This window comes from Eurytemora carolleeae, unplaced genomic scaffold (genome assembly GCF_000591075.1).
Source record: "Eurytemora carolleeae unplaced genomic scaffold, Eaff_2.0 scaffold215, whole genome shotgun sequence".
Lineage (NCBI taxonomy): Eukaryota > Metazoa > Arthropoda > Copepoda > Calanoida > Temoridae > Eurytemora > Eurytemora carolleeae.
Window position 1 is genome coordinate 111,040 of NW_019396240.1, and position 22,073 is coordinate 133,112.

General features: G+C 33.1%; 2 protein-coding genes across 2 annotated transcripts; both read right to left on the minus strand.

The window, feature by feature from the left end:
* Positions 1-1,959: 1,959 nt before the first annotated feature.
* LOC111699097 (sialidase) lies at positions 1,960-7,190 on the minus strand. Its single transcript, XM_023469667.1, has 8 exons — positions 7,155-7,190; positions 6,038-6,114; positions 5,214-5,926; positions 4,452-4,508; positions 4,078-4,151; positions 3,373-3,516; positions 2,910-3,100; positions 1,960-2,014 (listed from the first exon to the last, which is right to left on the minus strand). Exons 1-8 carry the CDS (start codon positions 7,188-7,190, stop codon positions 1,960-1,962), a joined length of 1,347 nt encoding a protein of 448 aa, XP_023325435.1.
* On the minus strand, positions 7,091-22,055 carry LOC111699114 (uncharacterized). The gene is made up of 6 exons (XM_023469686.1): positions 21,974-22,055; positions 19,062-19,126; positions 18,172-18,226; positions 13,820-13,923; positions 13,424-13,560; positions 7,091-7,207 (listed from the first exon to the last, which is right to left on the minus strand). Exons 3-6 carry the CDS (start codon positions 18,219-18,221, stop codon positions 7,196-7,198), a joined length of 303 nt encoding a protein of 100 aa, XP_023325454.1. The 5' UTR covers positions 18,222-18,226; positions 19,062-19,126; positions 21,974-22,055; the 3' UTR covers positions 7,091-7,195.
* Between the last annotated feature and the right edge of the window lie 18 nt (positions 22,056-22,073).

Here is a 22,073-nt window from a genome sequence, read left to right on the forward strand (position 1 = left end):
AAGCTCGCAAGCAAAATCGATTAGAATTTTGCCAAATACTTTTTAAAAACTAAAGCTAACAACAAGTGGTTTATAGTGCTAAAATGTACATGTACAAGAGCTACAGAAAAGCATAAGTGAGTTATAGCCAACGTTATAGCGGTAAAATCGAAGCCCAAGGCGTTGCGAAATTTCAAAATCGACCCTGTCTTAAAAAATGAAGTGTTTTTTTTCAGGCTGAATCTATGTGATGATCATTGACCAATGACACCATTTGGCTATAAACACTTAACATGTTAAAATGAACGTATACGAACGTAATCTAATGTAGAACTATAGTTCAAAATACTCGTCAAGCATGCAAATATATTTGAAGTGCTTCTTGACTATGATTAAACTATCTATATTTTACCGAAAGATTTCATAACAGTTCAATAAATTTTTTAGTAAAGGCGACTTTCCTAACAATATTGCTTGTGCTAAGACGACATTGTTTACCTGGACTGTTTTTTTCAGAAATTACTCTTCTATAGAGCTTACCTTAAAAGATCCAATTGTTAGAGTGTAAATTCTAAATTCTAACTTATACCCCCCCCCCCCTCTACTCTGAAAATAAGGGGAAAGCATTCGTTTCCCCCCAGCTTACTAATTGAAGAGCGATTCACCAACATAGGGTCAAAAGACATAGGGTAAAACGACCTAGGGTTGGCCAACTAACGGTCAAAACGCGACAAAGGTAAAACGACATTAGGTTCAAAAAGTGCGAAAACGGGCAACATTTCATCTAGACTATTGTTGGTTAACTTTAACTATTTTTAAGTTCATTAGAGCTAGTAGCCACAGCCCAGAAATATTCTTAACCTAACCTAACCCTGAAATAATACATAAAATATTTTTTTCTCCATTTCGATCCTTTGTCGTTTTACCCTTTGTCGCATTTTTGACCGTTTGTTGTTTGACCCAATGTCGTTTTACCCTTGATCGTTTGATCCTTTGTCGTTTGGTTTGAATGAAAATAATACCTTACGGTTTACTTGTTACTGATTATTTAGTTTCCCGTTTTTGGTGTGAAAAGTTATGATGTAATGTAAAATTGTATAAAGATATACAAGGTTATCCACAAAGAATGAGAGTTCAGAGACGGCCATCCGGAATTTATGTCGTGTGTTTCCTTACATTCATCCTGCAACTGTAAACTTGTTTCTTTCTTTGCCAAATCATTAAAAAAGTCATTAATAGAGAATATTAAGGACAGAAGACTTAAATTAATCTTAAAGTTATCATATATTATGAGTTACAGGTCGTCTTTAAAATCTTATACTTTGTGGGTAACCCTGTCAACCCCTGTCTAAATGTTAACATTTTTAAAACCTTTTTGTCTGTAGCCCAATATCTTGAGAGTGGAGGGAATATAATATTCAGCCTCCTCATCCTCCTCCTCCATCCTCCCAGCTCTAGATTATACAATGATTTAATATTCAGCCTCCTCATCCTCCTCCTCCTTCCTCCCAGCTCTAGATTATACAAAAATATAATATTCAGCCTCCTCATCCTCCTCCTCCATCCTCCCAGATTTAGATTATACAATAATATAATATTTAGCCTCCTCATCCTCCTCCTCCATCCTCCCAGCTTTAGATTATACAATAATATAATATACAGTCTCCTCATCCTCCTCCTCCATCCTCCCAGCTCTAGATTATACAATAATATAATATTCAGCCTCCTCATCCTCCTTCTCCTTCCTCCCAGCTCTAGATTATACAATGATAATAATATTCAGCCTCCTTATCCTCCTTCAAGCTCTAGATTATACAATAATATAATATTCAGTCTCCTCATCCTCCTCTTCCATCCTCCTAGCTCTAGATTATACAATAATATAATATTCAGCCTTCTCATCCTCCTTCAAGCTTTAGATTATACAATAATATAATATTCACCCTCCTCATCCTCTTCCTCCTTCCTCCCAGCTCTAGATTATACAATAATATAATATTCAGCCTCCTCATCCTCCTCCTCCATCCTCCCAGCTCTAAACTATACAATAATATAATATTCAGCCTCCTCATCCTCTTCCTCCTTCCTCCCAGCTCTAGATTATACAATAATATAATATTCAGTCTCCTCATCCTCCTTCAAGCTCTAGACTATACAATAATATAATATTCAGTCTCCTCATCCTCCTTCAAGCTCTAGATTATACAATAATATAATATTCAGCCTCCTCATCCTCCTTCCTCCCAGCTCTAGACTATACAATTATATAATATTCAGCCTCCTCATCCTCTTCCTCCTTCCTCCCAGCTCTAGATTATACAATAATATAATATTCAGTCTCCTCATCCTCCTACCACAATCCATTGTAAATGGATAAATGATCAGTAAATGTACATACAGGGTTCTGGGTTACCCACAAAGGATGAGACTTAAATCCAACCTAAAACTCTTTGAATATGACGATCCGTAGACCTAACTAAGGGTTCTGCCCTTAATAAAGTTTTTAAATGAAAAATTAAATGATTTAAAAAAAGAAAAGTTTACAGCTGCAGGGCCGGTAAGGGATTTATGAAAATGAGAAATACAAGAGTAAACTCTGGAATATGGAAGACGACATGAGACACAGCAATTGTGCATTGTAAACAGACTCATTTAACTTGTGAAGTGATCTAATATATTACAAGTAAAATTATATGATTTGTAACAAAATCAAGTACACTTAAGTATTGCTCTTATGTGTCGTCTTCTTATTCCACAGTTTTCTGGTTCTCAGTGTAGAACAAGTTGGATAACCCTAAAAATGCATTGAAGATACACCCCCCCCCCCCCCAAGAAGTTTGTACTTCAATTTCTGGAATGAATAAGAACAAAAGCAGAGTTTCTACCCTAGAAACTACAGTACAGTTATTGGACTTGGTGTCAATTCATACCTCTCTAGGACACTACTGAGCCTGTGGAGATCAGACCTACTTCTAGATCCAGATTTTATACTGCTAACATCAGGGTTTATTGACCGACAAGGTTCCAGATCTGATACCTTGAGAACCAGTTCATCCTTGAGGTTCAACTCCTCCTCTTCCTCTTCAATCTCATTCCTGTCTCCTAGGGCCGGGTAGATATCCTAGAAACAGAATATATTGCTCATATTCTGATACTAATACTTTTTATCCGGGTTTATAAATAACATTTCTTGAATTCGGAATCTATCGATACCAATCTTACCTATAGCTCACGTTTCCGTAAATGACGAATTAAAAAAATCGTTTTTTCACAAATTCCAAAAATCAATTAAATTTGAACGGATTCTTGAATTTCAACTTTATAAGAATACCAAATCAAATTGAAAAGATGCTCTCTTTTTAAAGCTAAAATATCCAACTTGAATATGATGACCTGGATTTTGGGGTTCGGAGAACATTGATTCTTGGCTGATATAAACTCTTCAACCTGACACAACCTTGTTTTCATCTCTTGAAACCGGTTTGTACAGTTCCTGACTTCTACCCCCAGGCCGGTCAGAGCGTTCAACATCTCAGTCTAAATCATTAAGAGTTTGTTTCAAATACCGAAATGAGATTAACATTGTTTTCCAATTGGCATCTTCAATTCATAAGAATTCCCAATTAATTTTCTTATCAAGCAACCTCAAATATGTACAATTTCCTAGGTGACATTTCCCAAAATTTTCCAGCCACTTCGCTGGTCAAAATACAGGGTGTCCCACATCATATTAGACCGAGAACGGGTCTAAATTACGATTTTTGGGACTAGTTAGAAAATTTAATTAGAATGAATCATTTTGAAAAAAATATAAGGGTTATATAAGAATTTTCTTGCGGAAAATGATAAGTTTTTCGAGTATTAAGGGTTTATTTTGGTGTTAAAGATTGGAGAAAATCTGATATGATATGGGACGCTCTGTAGATTTTTGCGAAAATTAATATAAAATAGGAAATAAGAAGATTAATTTGGAAGAAGTAACGAAATTTTTTCAATTGGAAAAGATTATTTTAGAAAACTACTGTGGCAAGTTATTTTTTAGTTTACATATATAGTTTACTTTACATCTTAAATATTGATATTGACAGCATTAGTTACCTGTATTTGACGGTTGGACTTAGGCCTAGGCTCTTCCAGATCAGGACTTGAAGACTTAGATTCATCATCAAGTTCTAGTAATATCATTTAAAAAGAGCTTTCAGTGCAGTCAACAGGGGTGTAGGTTTTCTCGAAAAATCATCCCCCTCTTTAGAAAGTCATTTACCCCCTAAGAAGTTGTTTATGCTAGGGTTTTATCAGCTGAATTGGGGAAATAAATGATTTTTAGCGGAATATAAATCAGGAAAGTAATTATAAAAGAATATAAAACCCATTGAACTCAATACTTGTAGCATTAATTTTTAATGATACAATACTTATATTACTCAAGTGTTTTTCTTTCAAACAAGAACCTTACTGATTAAGTTTATTACCTGGAAATGAGACCCTCAATGTTCCTGTAGACTCGGTTCCAAGCTCATCAGATTTTCCTAAAGATATCAACACGTTAATTTACGTATTCAAGTTTAATATCATGTTGTTTTGGCAATAAATCATAAAAGGGAAATTTTGGTTTTAAATCTAAACTTTTATAAGAGAAATAAGAAATAAATGTCGCATTATAGATAATTAAAATGCGCTATATTTCCAAAAATATGAAAATCAATTGAATTAGAGCTAAAAGAAACTAAATCTGCAAAAACATTCAAACGAAAAGTCGCCAAGATCTACATAGATAGTTATGCAAGGTATATATGTACAAAAAGAACTATTCATCATGTGAATAAATTAATATGTCTTTACTGTCACCTTCACCGTGTAGTACATTTGCATAATTTTAATAATATATGTTTCCCTGCCCCTGTGTAACGGACTCGCACCTTTTCCTATACTTCTCCTCCTTACCTTTTCTCTTTATAATTAATTTTACGTTTTCAATGAACATACATTTATCTTCAGTTTTCATTCGCTAATAATGGGTCAACCAATTTAAACAACCTACTCTGGTTAGGCGGGTCCATACTACACAGTAAACTGAGATCATTTATTTGTATTATCTCATGCTTTGTAGTTGAATAAAATATGAATAAATTAATGAACCAACCAAAAATTTTCCACAGGGCATCGTCAAATATTAGCATGTTCACAGATGCACAATGTAATCAATCGATATATAGTATATAACATTTATTTACCTTGTTTGTATTTATGTACTCCAGCTAGGGAGTAGAGAGGATGAGATTCTCTAGAATATTCTGGAAGTCTGGATTTCTGAACTGAAGTAGAATATGATCCAGTAGAGGATACATTTAATCCCTGAGAGTACTCTGGATACGAGGTTGATACTGCTGAATCAACTGAACACTTGGATGCAGGCTGATTTGATCTTTGTGGATAGGATTTATCTGTTGGGAGATTTGGACTGGTAAAATACGGACCAGGAGTACAGAATCGAGAAGTGGGATGAATTGATTTCTTTGTCTTATTATCGTTAAATTCAGGACTGTTGTATTCTCCAGGAGTAGCAGGATCGATACCATGAGGCTGACCAGTGCTGTATGAGGAGCAAGGCCCAGATGTACAAAAAGGAGTGTTAAATGTATACATTGGCGTGTCAGAGTATGGAGTCCCAGGATTCCCAGGGTTGTTGAATACAGAGTGTTGGGTTCCAGAGGTGTTGAATGCCAAGCATGGAGTACCAGGGGTGTTGAATGCAGAGTGTTGGGTTCCAGGGGTGTTGAATGCTGAGTATGGAGTACCAGGGGTGTTGAATGCAGACTTTGGAGTGCCAGGGGTGTTTAGTGTAGACTGTGGAGTCCCAGGGGTGTTAAGTGTAGACTGTGGAGTCCCGCAGTTGTTAAGACTGGTAAGGGTTGTAGATGTAGAGAGGAACCCCAAGTCCAGATCTCTGATATAAGGACATTTTCACTTAGTTATACAAATTAATTTATTTGAGACGAAAAAAATTGCCTTAAAATTTTTTTATATTATTTTGGCGAAATAAATAAAAAAACCTTACAATGGGTTGAGCGACAGACTAGATCGTCTTTCTGCAGTCCTAGAGCTAGATTGAGATCTTGAAAACCGTTTCTTCTTCTTAGATAGAGTTTTATTTATGGAAGAATTAGGGGGGGGGGGGGTTTTTTNATAATAATAATAATAATAATAATAATAATAATAATAATAATAATAATAATAATAATAATAATAATAATAATAATAATAATAATAATAATAATAATAATAATAATAATAATAATAATAATAATAATAATAATAATAATAATAATAATAATAATAATAATAATAATAATAATAATAATAATAATAATAATAATAATAATAATAATAATAATAATAATAATAATAATAATAATAATAATAATAATAATAATAATAATAATAATAATAATAATAATAATAATAATAATAATAATAATAATAATAATAATAATAATAATAATAATAATAATAATAATAATAATAATAATAATAATAATAATAATAATAATAATAATAATAATAATAATAATAATAATAATAATAATAATAATAATAATAATAATAATAATAATAATAATAATAATAATAATAATAATAATAATAATAATAATAATAATAATAATAATAATAATAATAATAATAATAATAATAATAATAATAATAATAATAATAATAATAATAATAATAATAATAATAATAATAATAATAATAATAATAATAATAATAATAATAATAATAATAATAATAATAATAATAATAATAATAATAATAATAATAATAATAATAATAATAATAATAATAATAATAATAGTAATAATAATAATAATAATAATAGTATGGGAAGGATATACTAAACTTGTATCCTGGTAGTATGGGATGGATATACTAACCTTGTACCCTGGTAGTATGGGAAGGATATACTAACCTAGTATCCTGGTAGTATGGGAAGGATATACTAACCTAGTATCCTGGTAGTATTGGAAGGATATAGTAACCTTGTATCCTGGTAGTATGGGAAGGATATACTAACCTTGTATCCTGGTAGTATGGGATGGATATACTAACCTTGTATCCTGGTAGTATGGGAAGGATACAGGAACCATTTTGTCTGCTGATGAATAAGTAAAGAATACTTGTGTATCCTCAAGACCAGGTTCAGACAAGGTCATCACGGTCATTCCGTCACCTAGATTTTTTTTCACTTTTCACTGACTAAATAAAAAATAAACTCTTCTGCAAAAAAATATATTTAAAATCAACATTTTTATACCAAAAAACATGCAATACATCAACCAATGATAAACTTATGCTTTTTTTATGTTCACAATTCTCTGCAAAATAAAGTGTTAATGCTTCTTGACATAACTTAGGAGATAGGATAAGAGGGACATTGAGTGAAGCTCGTATGTAGGCTCAATTGTTACCGCAGGCAGCGCAGGAACATTTAAAAGGGCCGGGCGAGGGCAAGAGTTCACAATATGAGAAATATATGCATGTTAACGTTACAGGTTGGATTATTTAGTAGTTGTCACATTTTCTTAACACAATCCAATTTTTACATACACTCGTACTGGATGGACCTTATCGCACAGTATACGACAAATTTTTAGGCCAGGCCAAGCACTTATTTGACCTCTCATCATGTACCAAATATGTCAATATTTTAACACTAATCGACCAGGGTGGTCCAGCTGGAATGAAAGATTAGGAGCAGGTTGGATAATTAAGAACTGGTATATTTTGCAGGACTGGTGAACCCGTTCTCAGGATGATATTTCTCCAGGTGCACTGCAGGTACTGAGAAATAATTTCAAACCCATAAATATCCAGGGGGGGATAAAACCTTAAAATAACAGTCTAAACCATGGACTAATGTCCAGAGAAGGTTTAGACCATGGACTATATCCTGAGAGGTTTCAAACCATGGACAGGAAGAATTCAACCCAGGGACTCGGAAGGTTTTAGAAAATATACCAAGAAAACCCTTCCAGAGAAAATTCAAAGAAGAGACTTATTTAAACAATTAAGGTTCAAACTGTCAACTAATAGTCATACCCAGAAAATTGTAGAATAGGAAGACGACATTAAAGCAATAATTAATTGCATTTGTTGTGGTTACAAAGCAAATAGTATTATTAGTAACTTATAAAATATAAGTCAATTTGGCCTTTTTTACATCGCAATTTTTTTGTTTATGTTCATTGGACTATAAATTCATAAATTGAGTCTAAAAGTCTTCTTCGTATTCCAGAGTTTTCAGATCATCACTGTATGTACTGTATCTATAATGCAACCATACCCCATGTATTATTACAAACCTTAACATGGGTTTATTTATTTTAGAAATAGAATAGTTTTAAGGAGAACTATTAGAGATTAGGGTGCGATTTTATCTTACTAGCCTTAGAGGGCGCTTCGCGCCCATCTTCTAAATTAATTGTGAACATGTTCTCTTTGTGTACATCGTAAAACAAAACAAAAATAATTCGCGGATTTTCACAAAAAATTTCGTGGATTTTCAAAATTTTCAAAAATTTAATGAAGATCAAATTTTGATGGAGACAAATATTTGAAATTTTGATCATTCATAAACCTTCACTGGGGTCCCTAGATGTCCCACAAAAAATGTGGGCCCGATCGGTTCAGCCGTTTTGACGTTTATTGGATACAAACAGACACCCAAACAAACAAACAGACAGACAAGCCAAATTTATATACAGATGCAAAATAGTTTATACATTGATTAGAATAACTAGAGTTTAAAGTAATTTTCTGACATGTACACAACAAATATCAAAGCATATTGAAGCAGTTTTACATCAATAGCAATTCGGTTTATAACACATTGTAATGTCATTTTCAAAAAGAGAATTTAGTAGTCTATTTTTAAATATACTGAGAGAGTTGCTTCTATTTAAGTTTAATCCAATTTTAATGAATCTCTTAAACAATAAAGATGTCTTGAGAGAGAAATGAAGAAATGTCCCTGAATCCCTGGATTTAGATTTGAAACTTATAGAATTGGATTTCTGTACTGCAGTCATCATTTATAAATTCATCTAAATCTAAAGCCCAGGTAGGATAGTTGGTTAGATGGATAGATAGACGGATAGATGCGTGTTGCGTACAGCGTACAGTGTATTTTGTTCATAGATGGATAAAAAGTATAAAGGATAGAAAGAAAGAAGGTTACACGGAAAGATAGCTAGATGAATAGATAGAAGGGTGGTTAATGGGTGGTTAGATAGTGAAACATGAATGGAAATATGGATAAAGGAATGGTTAAAAAGTGATGAATACATATATGTACAGATTAAAGAAAACGGAGTTGAGAAGGATTATTGAGGCTTAAAACTGGATGAAAACATTGAAGCTGGATTATAGGATAGAAGCTGGATTAAAGGATAGAAACTGGATGAAAGCATTGAAGCTGGATTATAGGATAGAAGCTGGATTAAAGGATAGAAGCTGGATAAAAGGATAGAAACTGGATAAAAGGATAGAAGCTGGAAAAAAGGATAGAAGCTGGATAAAAGGATAGAAACTGGATAAAAGAATAGAAGCTAGAAAAAAGTATAGAAGCTGGATAAAAGGATAGAAGCTGGATAAAAGGATAAAAACCGGATTAAAGGATAGAAGCTGGAAAAAAGGATAGAAGCTGGATAAAAGGATAGAAGCTAGAAAAAAGTATAGAAGCTGGATAAAAGGATAGAAACCGGATAAAAGGATAGAAACTGGATAAAAAGATAGTAGCTGGATAAAAGTATAGAAGCTGGATAAAAGGATAGAAACTGGATAAAATTATTGAAGCTAGAAAAGAGTATAAAAACTGAATAAAACGATAGAAGCTGGATAAAAGAATAGAAGCTGGATAAAAGGGATATACTAACCTTGTATCCTGGTAGTATGGGAAGGATATACTAACCTTGTATCCTGGTAGTATTGGAAGGATATGGGGGGTTATTTATTATGTTATTTCCTCATTTTTATTTCTATCCTATGTTTTCAGATGTTTTAGTAGTGGATAAGAAATAAATCTTCTTCAAAGAATTCCCATAAGTTGAAACCACGATTCCTTTCTAATTGAGCTTTTTGACATGATACGTATAGTTGGCTGAGCATGAGCACTGAAGCAAAATTGCGAAGAATTATCCATTCATAAATTCTTTGTTTAAATCTTCAGACAGAAAGAAATATTAATCGATTTGGACTTGATTAAATTGTACCCTATACCCCTTTCTAGTGTACGCTTTCTTTATCAATCTTTTCATTTCATTTGATTTTAGTTAATTATTTTTTGTTCAGATCTTTAGAAACTACCCAAAGGCGTGTTACCGACAAAAAACTATTATCATTAAAATCTTCATATTGGTTTAAAACTTACACTTATAGTAACAAAACTGATTATATATAACAATTGTATATTTTGGATAAATATTTAAATCGAAAATTTTAAATATTTAGTTAATTCAGTATCATTTAAAAAATTAGATAAAATTCTTAGTATAAGACGAGATGATTTTTCTTAAAAGTAAAAACAAAACACAACTTTGTTTCACCCAATACAAAAAAAAACAATGTTTTAAATAAATAAAACCAGTGGAAAAAAAGTTAATCATAAAGGATGAGACCTCAGAAACTCGACGACGACCTAAAACTCATTCGAAATATGACTATTTACGGTTAAACATGTTCGACACCCTTCACCTCAGCTATCAAGTAGATCAAGCATGGACATTTAAGGATTTCACAGATTATGAAAGTAGGTACTATGACTGGAAATAGCATGATCTTTGGAAATCCCATTTAAACTGTGTTGTGTAGTTTAGAATAAATAAGGCGTTTGACTCAAAAGTGTAAGTGATATTATCAGACAGTATAATTTTTTTGAGCTTTTATGCTTAATTATTTTCATTTTATTCACCATATGATAAATCTATTAATATATTATTTAGTCAACTGTCATAAATCTGTAAAAACCTCAGATGTTTTTTTTTAAACCTACTTTATGGTTGAGGTGAACGGTGGCAGCCTTCTGCCTTTAAAATAGCCATATTGAAAGGGTCTGTTTAATGATTTGATAAAAAAAAAATAAGACCAGTAAAGATGTTTGGAATCATGAAAGCAGAACACAATTGCATGACATACAGTCGACTCTGAAGTCTCATCCTGTTTAGTAAAATAAATATCGATTGGGATTTATAATGTCGTCTTAATTTTTCTACCAACCGATATTACGCCGGAGAAGGGAGAAAACTGCACAATTTAACGTTATGCCCTGTTCTATCTTTCATCATTATTGCTCTTAGCTTACAGATTATTAAACATCTTCCACTAAGGTAACCTTCAATCATTTTAGCTCTGGAGACAAAACTCTATCCTGCCTTAGTTGCTTGGGTCCAGTTTTTCTTAGTTAAAAAATCATCATGATCTAGAAAGTCTACAGAAGACGACCTAAGATATTTGCACAGTTAAAAATATTTAATACAATACAATACAATACAATACAATACAATACAATACAATACAATACAATACAATACAATACAATAATATTAATATATCTTTAACCTTAGTGACAGCTATCTAGCGACAAACATGTTAGATCGTCTTTAATCTAATTGACAGCTATCTAGTGACAAACATGATAGATCGTCTTTAGACTTTAATCTAATTGAAAGCTAGCGACAAAAATGATAGATCGTCTTTAGACTTTAATCTAATTGACAGCTATCTAGCGACAAACATGATAGATCGTCTTTAAAATAATTGACAGCTATCTAGCGACAAACATGATAAATCGTCTTTAACCTAAGTGACAGCTATCTAGAGACAAAGAATAAATAAAAAAAGTTGTTTGACGATTAAACTTTCTATATCTTCAATCTTTTTCATATTGATTTGAACAAAATCATATAAACTTTATATCTTCGGAAATTTTAAAGCACAAAAAGGCGCAAGACCAAATTTGGAAATGTCAATTGACTAGAATTATTCAATGGTTTTCACTGATCATGTACTTGTAAAGTTAGAATGACGAATGTATGCCGAGATTAAAGACGACCTTCAAGTCGTCTCAACTCCTACAACTGGACATGATTTATTATTATTTATTATTTACATTTATCACTTGAACTTTATTGTCAAACTTAAAATTTAATTTTTGGTCTACTCCCTTCTTGACCTTTTATATCTACACCCCTAGCAAAATCTAGAATGATCCGTTAGGAATTTGATTTTATAATTTAACAAACTGAGAAGCTTTGTTTCTTCAATCTAACTTGTTTATCTATTCTCTAGAAGCAAGGGTTAACAATTAAGAAAGTAGGGGACAACGAACCTGAGAGGAAACGCTAGTCACTTGACATATAAAACAAATCAAACGTTAATTATTGAGCATTTCTTTTTAGCAATAAAATACAAACTAAATACGCTTGTACTTGTTCTGTTGGCCGCGGCGCTCGGCCTCTAGCCTGCCATATTTTCACTCTATATATGTCCCAAAAGATATTTTTAAAAACTGTAAAACTAAATCAGAACTTCCGGAATACCTTTACAAAATAAAAATGGGAAAGATAGATCTAAAAAATCCTGACTCGGATACAGTTAAAATCGACCAAATAGATGCTAATCATCAAGATAACTTGAATTTAACTTAAATAAAACATATTAATGCACAAACGGTGGATTGGCTTATCAATTTATCTCTCAGATAAACTCAAAATTTAAATGACTGCAACCTGTGATCTTGTTAGGCTACATTTGTTGCATAAAATGTGCTGGGTCGGCTCAACACTTAGTCCAGACTGTACACTGTGCAGTATATGCATATAAACAATGTATATAAAACGAAGCTCCGTGACACTGAAAGTTTCATATTCAATGTACAGTAGTTTATCCTGCTAGTTGTTTATTTATCTCCAATAGATTTGGATCCCTATATATCCTGTAGGATGAAGAGGTATAAACTAAATGAACTGGTAGAGACGGTGTTCCCTATTATATACATATACTCAGATAACTCCACGGAGATTCAACTTTCAACACTCTATATAATAATGATGTACGTGTGTACGTATTGGGTATATTCTAGCTTGGAAATTCTGATAAGCCAATATGTTAAATTGCAGTAATTAGGGGGCCTTTGATCAAATTACTCTGTGTAGAGTGTAAATAACCAATAAACATATAATAATAGCTGCGGCATACATGCATTACGTATATTGCACATTACATATTGGTGTGTATGCAATGAACAATTTAAAAAATAATATATGTGGGGAAACCTTTCCAAAACTAGAGATTCTACAATTACTTATAAAGAAGAACTTTTAAGTAGTTTTTAACAAGCGGCATTCTATCTGAACCGATTTTTAACATTAAAGGATTTTATCTTACTAACCTTCTTAAGTGCGGCCCTTGTCATTCTTTTCTGGGGGTTTGGTTTCGTGACAATCTCGTCCTTAGAGTCCTTCTCTTGTCTCATCAGACCAAGGTTCTTTAGGAAGGGAGATTTAGGGAGGCTTGGGTAACGGATACCTGGAATTCAAAATATAAGTGGACATTTTTAATTTACTTATTAAGAACGTGAGAAACGTGGTAACAATAAAACAAACAAAAAACAAAACTGAATAGTTTACATCTTATAGAGACTGTAACGTAATTTCATTGCCCGATTCACAATGGTATCCTTGAAACCTTTATCTGATTAATGTAGAAGATATTGTCGATTTTCTAAAAATTAACCATCTTCAATTCCTGTTTCCAAATATTCGGTATAATGCAATGAAAATATTACTTCTCTTCAATTTTAATTCTAGCTCTTCTCTCTCCTCCTCCGAATAGTGAAGAGCATCACCAATTAACCTATAGCTCTCCTCCGGACTAAGCTGTCTTGGCTCGCTAGAAAAAAAAAAAACATTATTTTTCCTTTTAGAGACTTCCAGAGAAATACTTCCAAGTGTTTCCAGGCATGCATTTCACTTTAGGTACTAAAGAATTGCTAAAATGCTTAACCTATTCCTACTGACGTCTTCTCTAGATATGTTGGGAGAGTTTTTCCTAAAGGTCTTTTCCCAGGGACGACTTCCCAATTAAGTGGCAACTTCCAAATTATACAAACAATATACATTTCAGTATAGGTTAGACAGAGGGGGCGAGTGATGCAGCTAGGGGGCAGATGCAGAGCGCTACGACTAGAACAGATTTTCAAATTTGGGAAGTTGCCGCTTGGGAAAATACCTTACATAATTTTGGGGCACCCCCCCCCCTGTTTCTTTACTTTTTCTCTAAAAGTTTTTTTACTGAAATCAAATATTCATGGCGAAATTTTGCATTATGTGCAATAAAAACAAAATTACGCGAATTTAACAAATATGTATAAAAATATAGAAAATCCTTGAACCAGTGAATTTAAAGATGCAAAATAATCAGCATTTTTAAAAGTTTATATGTAACTAGTTGAAGAGCCCGACGTTGCCTGTGTAAAAAAATTTTGAAAAAAAAATTTGATTTCTTTTTACCCTCTTACACCCCCCGGCCAAGCATGAGTGTCCACAAAAAAATCAACCCAATCGGTCCAGCCGTTTGGTCGGCTATAGGCAACATACATATATAGGAATGTCTTGTTTTATTTTGTAGATATGTATAATTGAAGAAAAACTAAAAATGTGCAAATTCCCTTAAAAGGCGTCATTTCTCCAGACGTGCAAAATTTCTTTGCAAAACTTGCACAAGTAGGCAAAATAAGGCACCTGGGAAAATGTTTAAATTGAGGGGCATGTCACCACGAGTTAAAGGGAGTGTTCGCGAAAAATGAAAGGGGGTATAGGCTTAATGCGATAAAAAAGCGCTTTTGATCGCTACTAATCTTACTTCTATCTGTTGCGTCTATAAGGAGAAAATTTAAAAAAAAAAGACTAATACCGAAGAACGTATGTGCCCATACAAATTCAGAAAGATTCAACATTCAACTCGGATCGTAAACAAATCAATTTAATTCCAAACAAATCATTCAGATATTACAAACAATAGTCATCGATTATTTTTCGAAGCATTCGTAAATAATTGATATTTCATAATATTTTGTATTTTTCATGATTTGAGAGTTACTTTTGAAAACATTTATTCCTGTTTCGAGGATTTTTAATAATTAAGACGACATTTTTATATTTTCCAGGAATGTTTGAAAATCCAGCGCCAGCGAAAATTATTAAAAAAAAAATCAAAAATATTATGAAATATTAACTATATACGAATGTTTATATACATCTTTCTGAATTTGTATGGACACTATAACGTTCTTCGGTATTAGTCGTTTTTAACAATTTTCTTCTTACAGACGCATCAGATAGAAGTCAGATTAGTAGCGATCAAAAGCACTTTTTTATCGCATTAAGCAGCTATACCCCCTTTCATTTTTCGCGAACACTCCCTTTAAAGTCAGAAAATAAAAAAAACATTGCTCAGCTCTGTATAAAGCTTAAACAGTGATAACCAGAAAACTGGGGAATATCGAGGTCTACTTTTAGACTAAAATTATGACTTTAAATAGTCCAATAAGCAAGGGAAACAGAAATTGTTCAGTGTAAACCAATCTAATTTACTTGATATGTAATTTAATAAGTATAATCTATCAAAACTATTTGTTTTTGTAACGTAACATCAAATACAAGAAAGTGCTGCTATAAAGTCGTCTTCCTATTTCCAAGTTTTCTGTATATGACTATAGGCTGCTTCGTTGAAGCCAAATCGCACGATTAATAAATCCTGCCAGGTGGATTTAAGGCTAGATTATCTACCCTACTGTTTCATTAGAGGTATATATCGCGGCATTAACGTTAATGCCGCGATGTCTTAATAGCAGGATAAATAAATCCACCCGCACGGGTGGATTTACCCTAGATTATCTACCCTAGATCGTACGATTAGTTGGGTTTGGCTCAAATTATGAGAGAGAGAGAGAGAGAGATAGAAAGATAATAGATAGATAGATGAAAAAATAAATAGAAAGAAATAAGATGAAGAATAAAAAAAAAAAAAAAAATAATAAAAAATGTAAAAAAATGATAAAATCGAAAAAAGGTTCATTTTTAATAAAAAATGAAATTTTATTGTAAAAAATTCAAAAATAAAAAAAAATATATTTTTACGAAAATATTGATATTTTATTCCTAAAAAGTGTTTTTTAGAAAATATTATTTTTTAATTTAAAAACAATATTTTTCGGCAGATTTTTGGAAAAAACATGATTATTTAAATTTTGCAAAAAATATTTGAGGTTAACAAAGATCGTCTTTGATTTGCCAAACTAATTTGTGGAAACCAGTGCGCATGTGCAGAAACAACAGTTTGGATGAAAAAGGGTAGATAATCGTAGGATTTAAAGGATGACTAATGAAAGCATAAGCTGTTTCAGGGTAGATTTAGGATAGATAATCCAGCCTCTATTTAGGGTGGATTTATGACTGATGAAACAGTACTTCCGTAATCGTGCGACAAGTCTAAAACGTAGGATAAACCTACGATTTATTAATCGTAGGTTATCCTACGATTAAGAAACTTGTCTGACGAAGTGGCCTTATGTGTGGTTAAAAACGTTATTGGTGCGATCCCGGGTTCCTCCTTCCAGATTTAAGTATTGAATTTCTTTTCTTGCTTGTGCCCTTTAAATGCCTCTAAAATGTAAAAACGTAGGAATGTTTTCAAAAAGATTAGGTAGTTATATCTAGGATTTAACTATTATATTTTATACAGGGTGTCCCAAAAAACATGGGAATTCAGTGACGAATTCGATATCGTCTTTTTAAATAATTCTTTGATTTAGTATAGTGATACCTACTGAGAATTAGCCGTAATCTGTAAGAGTTTCGTCTGCTATGTTCACAATTTGTTTGTTTATGTTTTGACTGCATACAGTTGTACAGTAAAACAAGAAAATTGCAGTATACAAATATGTCAAACAGAGTAAACTTGTCCGTCTTCACTTTATATCTTGCGGAGACATAATAGACTCATCTTTACAGTCTTTTACCCTTTTCATAAAATAAACTCTAGCAGACATAATAATATTATGGCTTTTGAAATTAGGTATTACAATGCTAATTCATAACAAAGACGATATTGAATTCGTCACTGAATTCCCATGTTTTTTGGGACACCCTGTAGCTTAAAAGAAAAAGATTTCCTATCAGGAAAACCGTTAAAATGTCGTATTTTAGGTCATTCACACTGAAACAGGGGTGTCGTATCGTTTGCACTAAAGATTGAGCGGACTAACGTACATTCGCACTAACGTTCCTTCGGACTAACGTTTTATTTGAGGGTTAGGTTAGGTTAAGACAATTTCTGGACCGAGCGCTGCGGCTAGGGGGCCGAGCGCCGTGGCTAGGGGGCCGGGCGCTGCGGCCACACGTGTTACTGATTAGCTGACGTTATTGCAAAAGTACGTTAGTTCAATTGGACATTAGTGCAAACGATAGAGCATCGAAACAGGGTTACCCACAAAGGATGTAATTATAAAGACGACCTGCTAGTTGAAACTCTTCAAAAAGAAACAAGTTAACAGTTGCACTTTCAGGGAACTTTGAATATAAAGAAACAGACAGTAAAAATTTCTTTACCCTAAAAAGGCCAGGGGGGGACGTTTGGCGCCCCCTGTAGTTTTTTTTGTCCAACTACTCTCATTTTTGACACTATCACCGTGAAATTTTGTGACTTTCAATGAATAGTAATTACTGGATTTTTTTTTGTATAATTAGTTTTTTTTTAATGCATAGGGTAGAGTACAGGGCGGAAAAAGTCCGGTTCGGGAAAAAGAATTCTAAAATAGCCCATAACTTTTTGCGACTAAAGCTACAGATCTAAAAACTTTATTTTTTAAGAGCCTTTGAAAAATGGATGTAGAAACATTTGTCACACTTTGATATTTGTTTAAACAAGAAATATGTTTTTTCAATATTCTGACCCTATTTGTTGACATTTTTTTCGACCCTCCCTAGCATCCAAACTATGAAAGTTATCGATCTAATTTTTTCTTTCAATAATTTCAGCCTATATATAGATTCAGATTTAAGTGTTAAAGTTGTCTCTGAAGTCTGAATACTGTTAATTCGAATGTCTTTCAATATCTTAAACAAAATTTTTATTTACCTGGGTTTACGCTTCCGAATTTCCGATCTTTGAATTTTGATTAGTTTCATTTTGCCTGTAACCATACAACAACATACATAAAGGTGCGAAACTAGAGGGGGGGGGGAGGGAGGTGCAATGGGGGAAAGGACCCCCTCGGCCCCTGTAGGGGGGGGGGCAAGAAGTCCTTAAAGGGAGTGACCGACTATGTGTGGTAGTTGAACTGAGTATGTAGTATTGTGAACAAATAATGACTACATGTACAATGGACATAGCTATTTGTTTAAACACACATAAACATAATTAGTACTGTTTAATCTCAACATCGATAACAATTTTTGACGCATAGATATTTGACTTTTTCAAAGCTTATCAACATAACACTATTATAAATTTAAGCTTCTATTTTGCAAATATCATTTGATGCATTACTAAATCTTTGTGGTTCATGTTTGAATCTGATCCACGTTTTTTTAAACCTATGTTAGCTGGCTGGGAAATTTTAAAAAGTGGATAACGGGATTAATGCAATTGATCCACTCTTTTTCTTTATCTCGAGTTCTTCTTAGAATTGTATCTTAACTCATTCATCAATATGGAAGTTAAAGTGTTTTATTTTTACAAAGATATTGATTTGATTTTTTGAGATTCTCAAACAATTTAACTAATTCCACAACTGTCCAAAAAGACGTATAGCTGCTTTACCAATTAATCCTTAAATGTTTCTAAAGCTAATACTATGTTGCAGGTTCCCCTATGTATTTCGCCCCCCCCCCCCGCTAAACTATGGACTTAAAAAAAGACTGTTTTTTAAAATACCAAGTTTTCAGTTGCATCAATTTACACCAAACCCTCAAACTTATTAGACACTGTTGAAGTTGTGCTTGCACTTTAAAAAAAAAAAAATTTACCTTCAGTACTGATATTTTATCCAGTTTACAGTGTTTTCTCTTGTTTTTTTCTGTGACTATAGAGGCTATATTGGTCGTCAAATGTATGAAGAAATAATAAATATCTATCTATCAGATAAGAATTTAGACATCTAGCGGCCAACATATCGTCCCCCAAAGTACGTGAACGATACGACCACGTTCCATGTAGAGAACGAGCTCTGGGGAACAACTCACCCTGGCGGTCACTCTGGTCAATAGTGAGACTCTCACATGATCCACATAGGTTTTACAATGCCCTATAACAAAAAAATTTGCCCCAAAAATAAATATTAAAGATTTCCTATACACAAAATTGCCCAAACTGAAAAAAAGGCCCCACCAACCCCCAATCAAAAGTTGCCCCTTAAACAAGGATTTCCACTAACTGGAAAAATTTTCCCCTGAAATAAAGATTAAAGATTTTTTTCCCACAATTTCCCCAAACTGCAATGAATCTAAATGTAAAAATTTACCCCCAAAATATCCTGAATTAGTAAGGAAGTTTTTCATGGTTGAGTATAATACAAAATTTTCTTGCCCCCCCAGACATTTTTAATGTTTAGGGGGGGGCCAAAAAAATTTTCGAGCTTCGCGCGAAAGAATTATTTGCCCATTGCCCCCCTTACTGAATGTCTAGTTGCGCGCCTGCAAACATACACGAATTACATAAACATATTTTATGTTTGATTTTTATCATAAAAATAATTCTATATTCTTTTTATAAAACTTAGGAAATTGAAGAATATGAGAAGGGTTAAAGGGGAGTGACTTAATAAAAACTGATGATTTTCAATTGTGCGGTTTCTCCACAAAAGTAACTTGCGCATTTCTATAAAGGCAGGAAAACATTAAGGAATTATCAGATTTTAGCACTTTTAAACCTAGAAAACCAACTTAATCTGCCATATGATTGGAAGAAAAAGGTTTCAAGGGTACCGTTCCGAATCTGTCTTGCATCTTTGCATGGAGGATGACTTGAAATAGTCTTTTTTTTGCAGCTGAAAGATACGCACCGAAGTCCCGCGTGGGGTAGACTATTTTAAATTAGTTTCCTAACTCATTTTAAATCAAGTATGAAGAAAGAATGACAATTCTGTTGTTTTTTGACTATAATCTAATTTAAAATTCGATTTCAGTGACGTGTTCACGTGTACTGAGGCCGGTCTTTCTATAGATAGTGGACGTGTAGTTCACGTACTTCGGAGGACGATAATTTGGCCGCTATAGATGTCTCCCGTGAGTTATTCATGGACGGACAGAGATTCTCACGCCATATACGGTAACTGGATCATTAGCCGTGGTGGCAGCACTAATCAAAGTAGCTTTCTGATTTTATTTCATAAATTGATTGAGTGTCTTGTTTTTAAGATCCATTATGAATTTGAAATTAAATCAAAGTACAATTTCTTATGTTTAAGATAGTTTGCTGCTTTCAAATCAAATTCGTAATAAAATGTCCCTTTTTTTCCGTCGATAGGGGTAGCATATGTATGTGTTTATGGCCTCGGACAATACTCGGACACTGATAACTCATGGAAGAACGCGTTTGAACAAAACACAATTTCTCCGTACATTTCACGACCAATATAGGAGACGTCAAGTTGTCGACCAATGTAGTTTATGGAAGGAACGGCCTCTGTGAAAACCCTCTGAGCCCGTTCTCTCCATAATAATGTTTAAACAGTGGCCGTGTTGTTCACGTACTTTGGGGGACGTATAGTTTGGCCGCTAGGTGTCTCACGCAAAATTCTTATCTGATAGATAGATAGTTCTTACGAGAGACATCTAGCGGCCAAACTATCGTCCCCCAAAGTACGTGAACAACACGGCCACTGTTTAAACATTATTATGGAGAGAACGGGCTCTGTACAGTGTGTACAATCTGCTGAGCCGGTATCTTTTCATCCATACATTTTGCAAACATGTGACGTCTCCACTTACTTACGTCCTAAATACGGAGGAATTAAGTACTGTAAAAAAAGCGATCTTCTACAACATTTAGTGTCCGACCATAAACTGCAACATCGCGCGACCTCTATGGACGAAAATAAATAGAAAGCTGTTCAATACACTGCAGAATAAATTTTCAGGGAATACTTTTAATTGACACCGTTATACGTACGTACTAGTCGTCCACATTTCACAACACAATGAGACAATATATTCCTATAAGTGTCTTATTAATGAACAAATACGTTTTACGTTGAAGAACGAAAATTACAAACATCAGAGGTTTTTATTTTGACTCTGATAAAAGTATTAAGACCAGAACCAAGCAAAACTATTAGTTTGTTAAGGAACTACAGGGTGTCCCACGAAACATGACAATAGCAAGACGACTTGAAAGTCGTCTTTGGTATTTGAATTTATTTGTGACATTTAGTCTTCTATCTACTTTAACACGTATGATCTTGAAACAATTATCACATAATTCTCCTAGCCCTGGCATTTCCGATAAGGGGTCTGCGTTTTTTGTGGTTTTAATATTACCGGAGATATAAAGAGTTTGGTTCAGATTTCAATTGTGTTAAATAAAAGCAAAATTGTCAAAATCTGAACGAAATTCTTCATATCTCAGGCAATATTGAAAGTACAAAAAGGCAGACCACATTTTGGAAATGGCAGGACTACGGAATTTTGTGATCATTATCTCTAGAAATTTATTTCTAAAATTAGGTTGACAAATAAATGCAGCAAATTATATCAAAAATCAAGACAACATTCAAGTCGTCTTGCATACTGTCATGTTTCGCGGGACACCCTGTATTTAAAAAGGTGTTCAAGTTGTACCAACATTTTAGTGGGGCCTCTTAAAACTATAACCCGTGAATATGTTCATGACACGGAAAAAAAATATATTTAACTTCTTCTTCATACTTTTTCCTGTAAACCTTAATTGTAGAATGAAAGAAATTATTTTCAAGCAGGTCATGCAGGTCGTTCTTTATCAGATTAAAACTTCAGAATCATTTTTCAATCTAAAAACGATTA

Coding starts and splice junctions, on each gene's coding strand:
- LOC111699097 (XM_023469667.1), bottom strand. CDS start 7,190: ATGACCTTGTCTGAACCTGGTCTTGAGGATACACAA. Junction 4,509..5,213: donor AGTACATAAATACAAACAAG/GTAAATAAATGT, acceptor TGATATCTTTAG/GAAAATCTGATGAGCTTGGA. Junction 3,101..3,372: donor CTCCGAACCCCAAAATCCAG/GTCATCATATTC, acceptor TTCTGTTTCTAG/GATATCTACCCGGCCCTAGG.
- LOC111699114 (XM_023469686.1), bottom strand. CDS start 18,221: ATGAAACTAATCAAAATTCAAAGATCGGAAATTCGGAAGCGTAAACCC. Junction 13,924..18,171: donor ATTCGGAAGCGTAAACCCAG/GTAAATAAAAAT, acceptor TTTTTTTTCTAG/CGAGCCAAGACAGCTTAGTC. Junction 13,561..13,819: donor AGAATTAAAATTGAAGAGAA/GTAATATTTTCA, acceptor TTTGAATTCCAG/GTATCCGTTACCCAAGCCTC.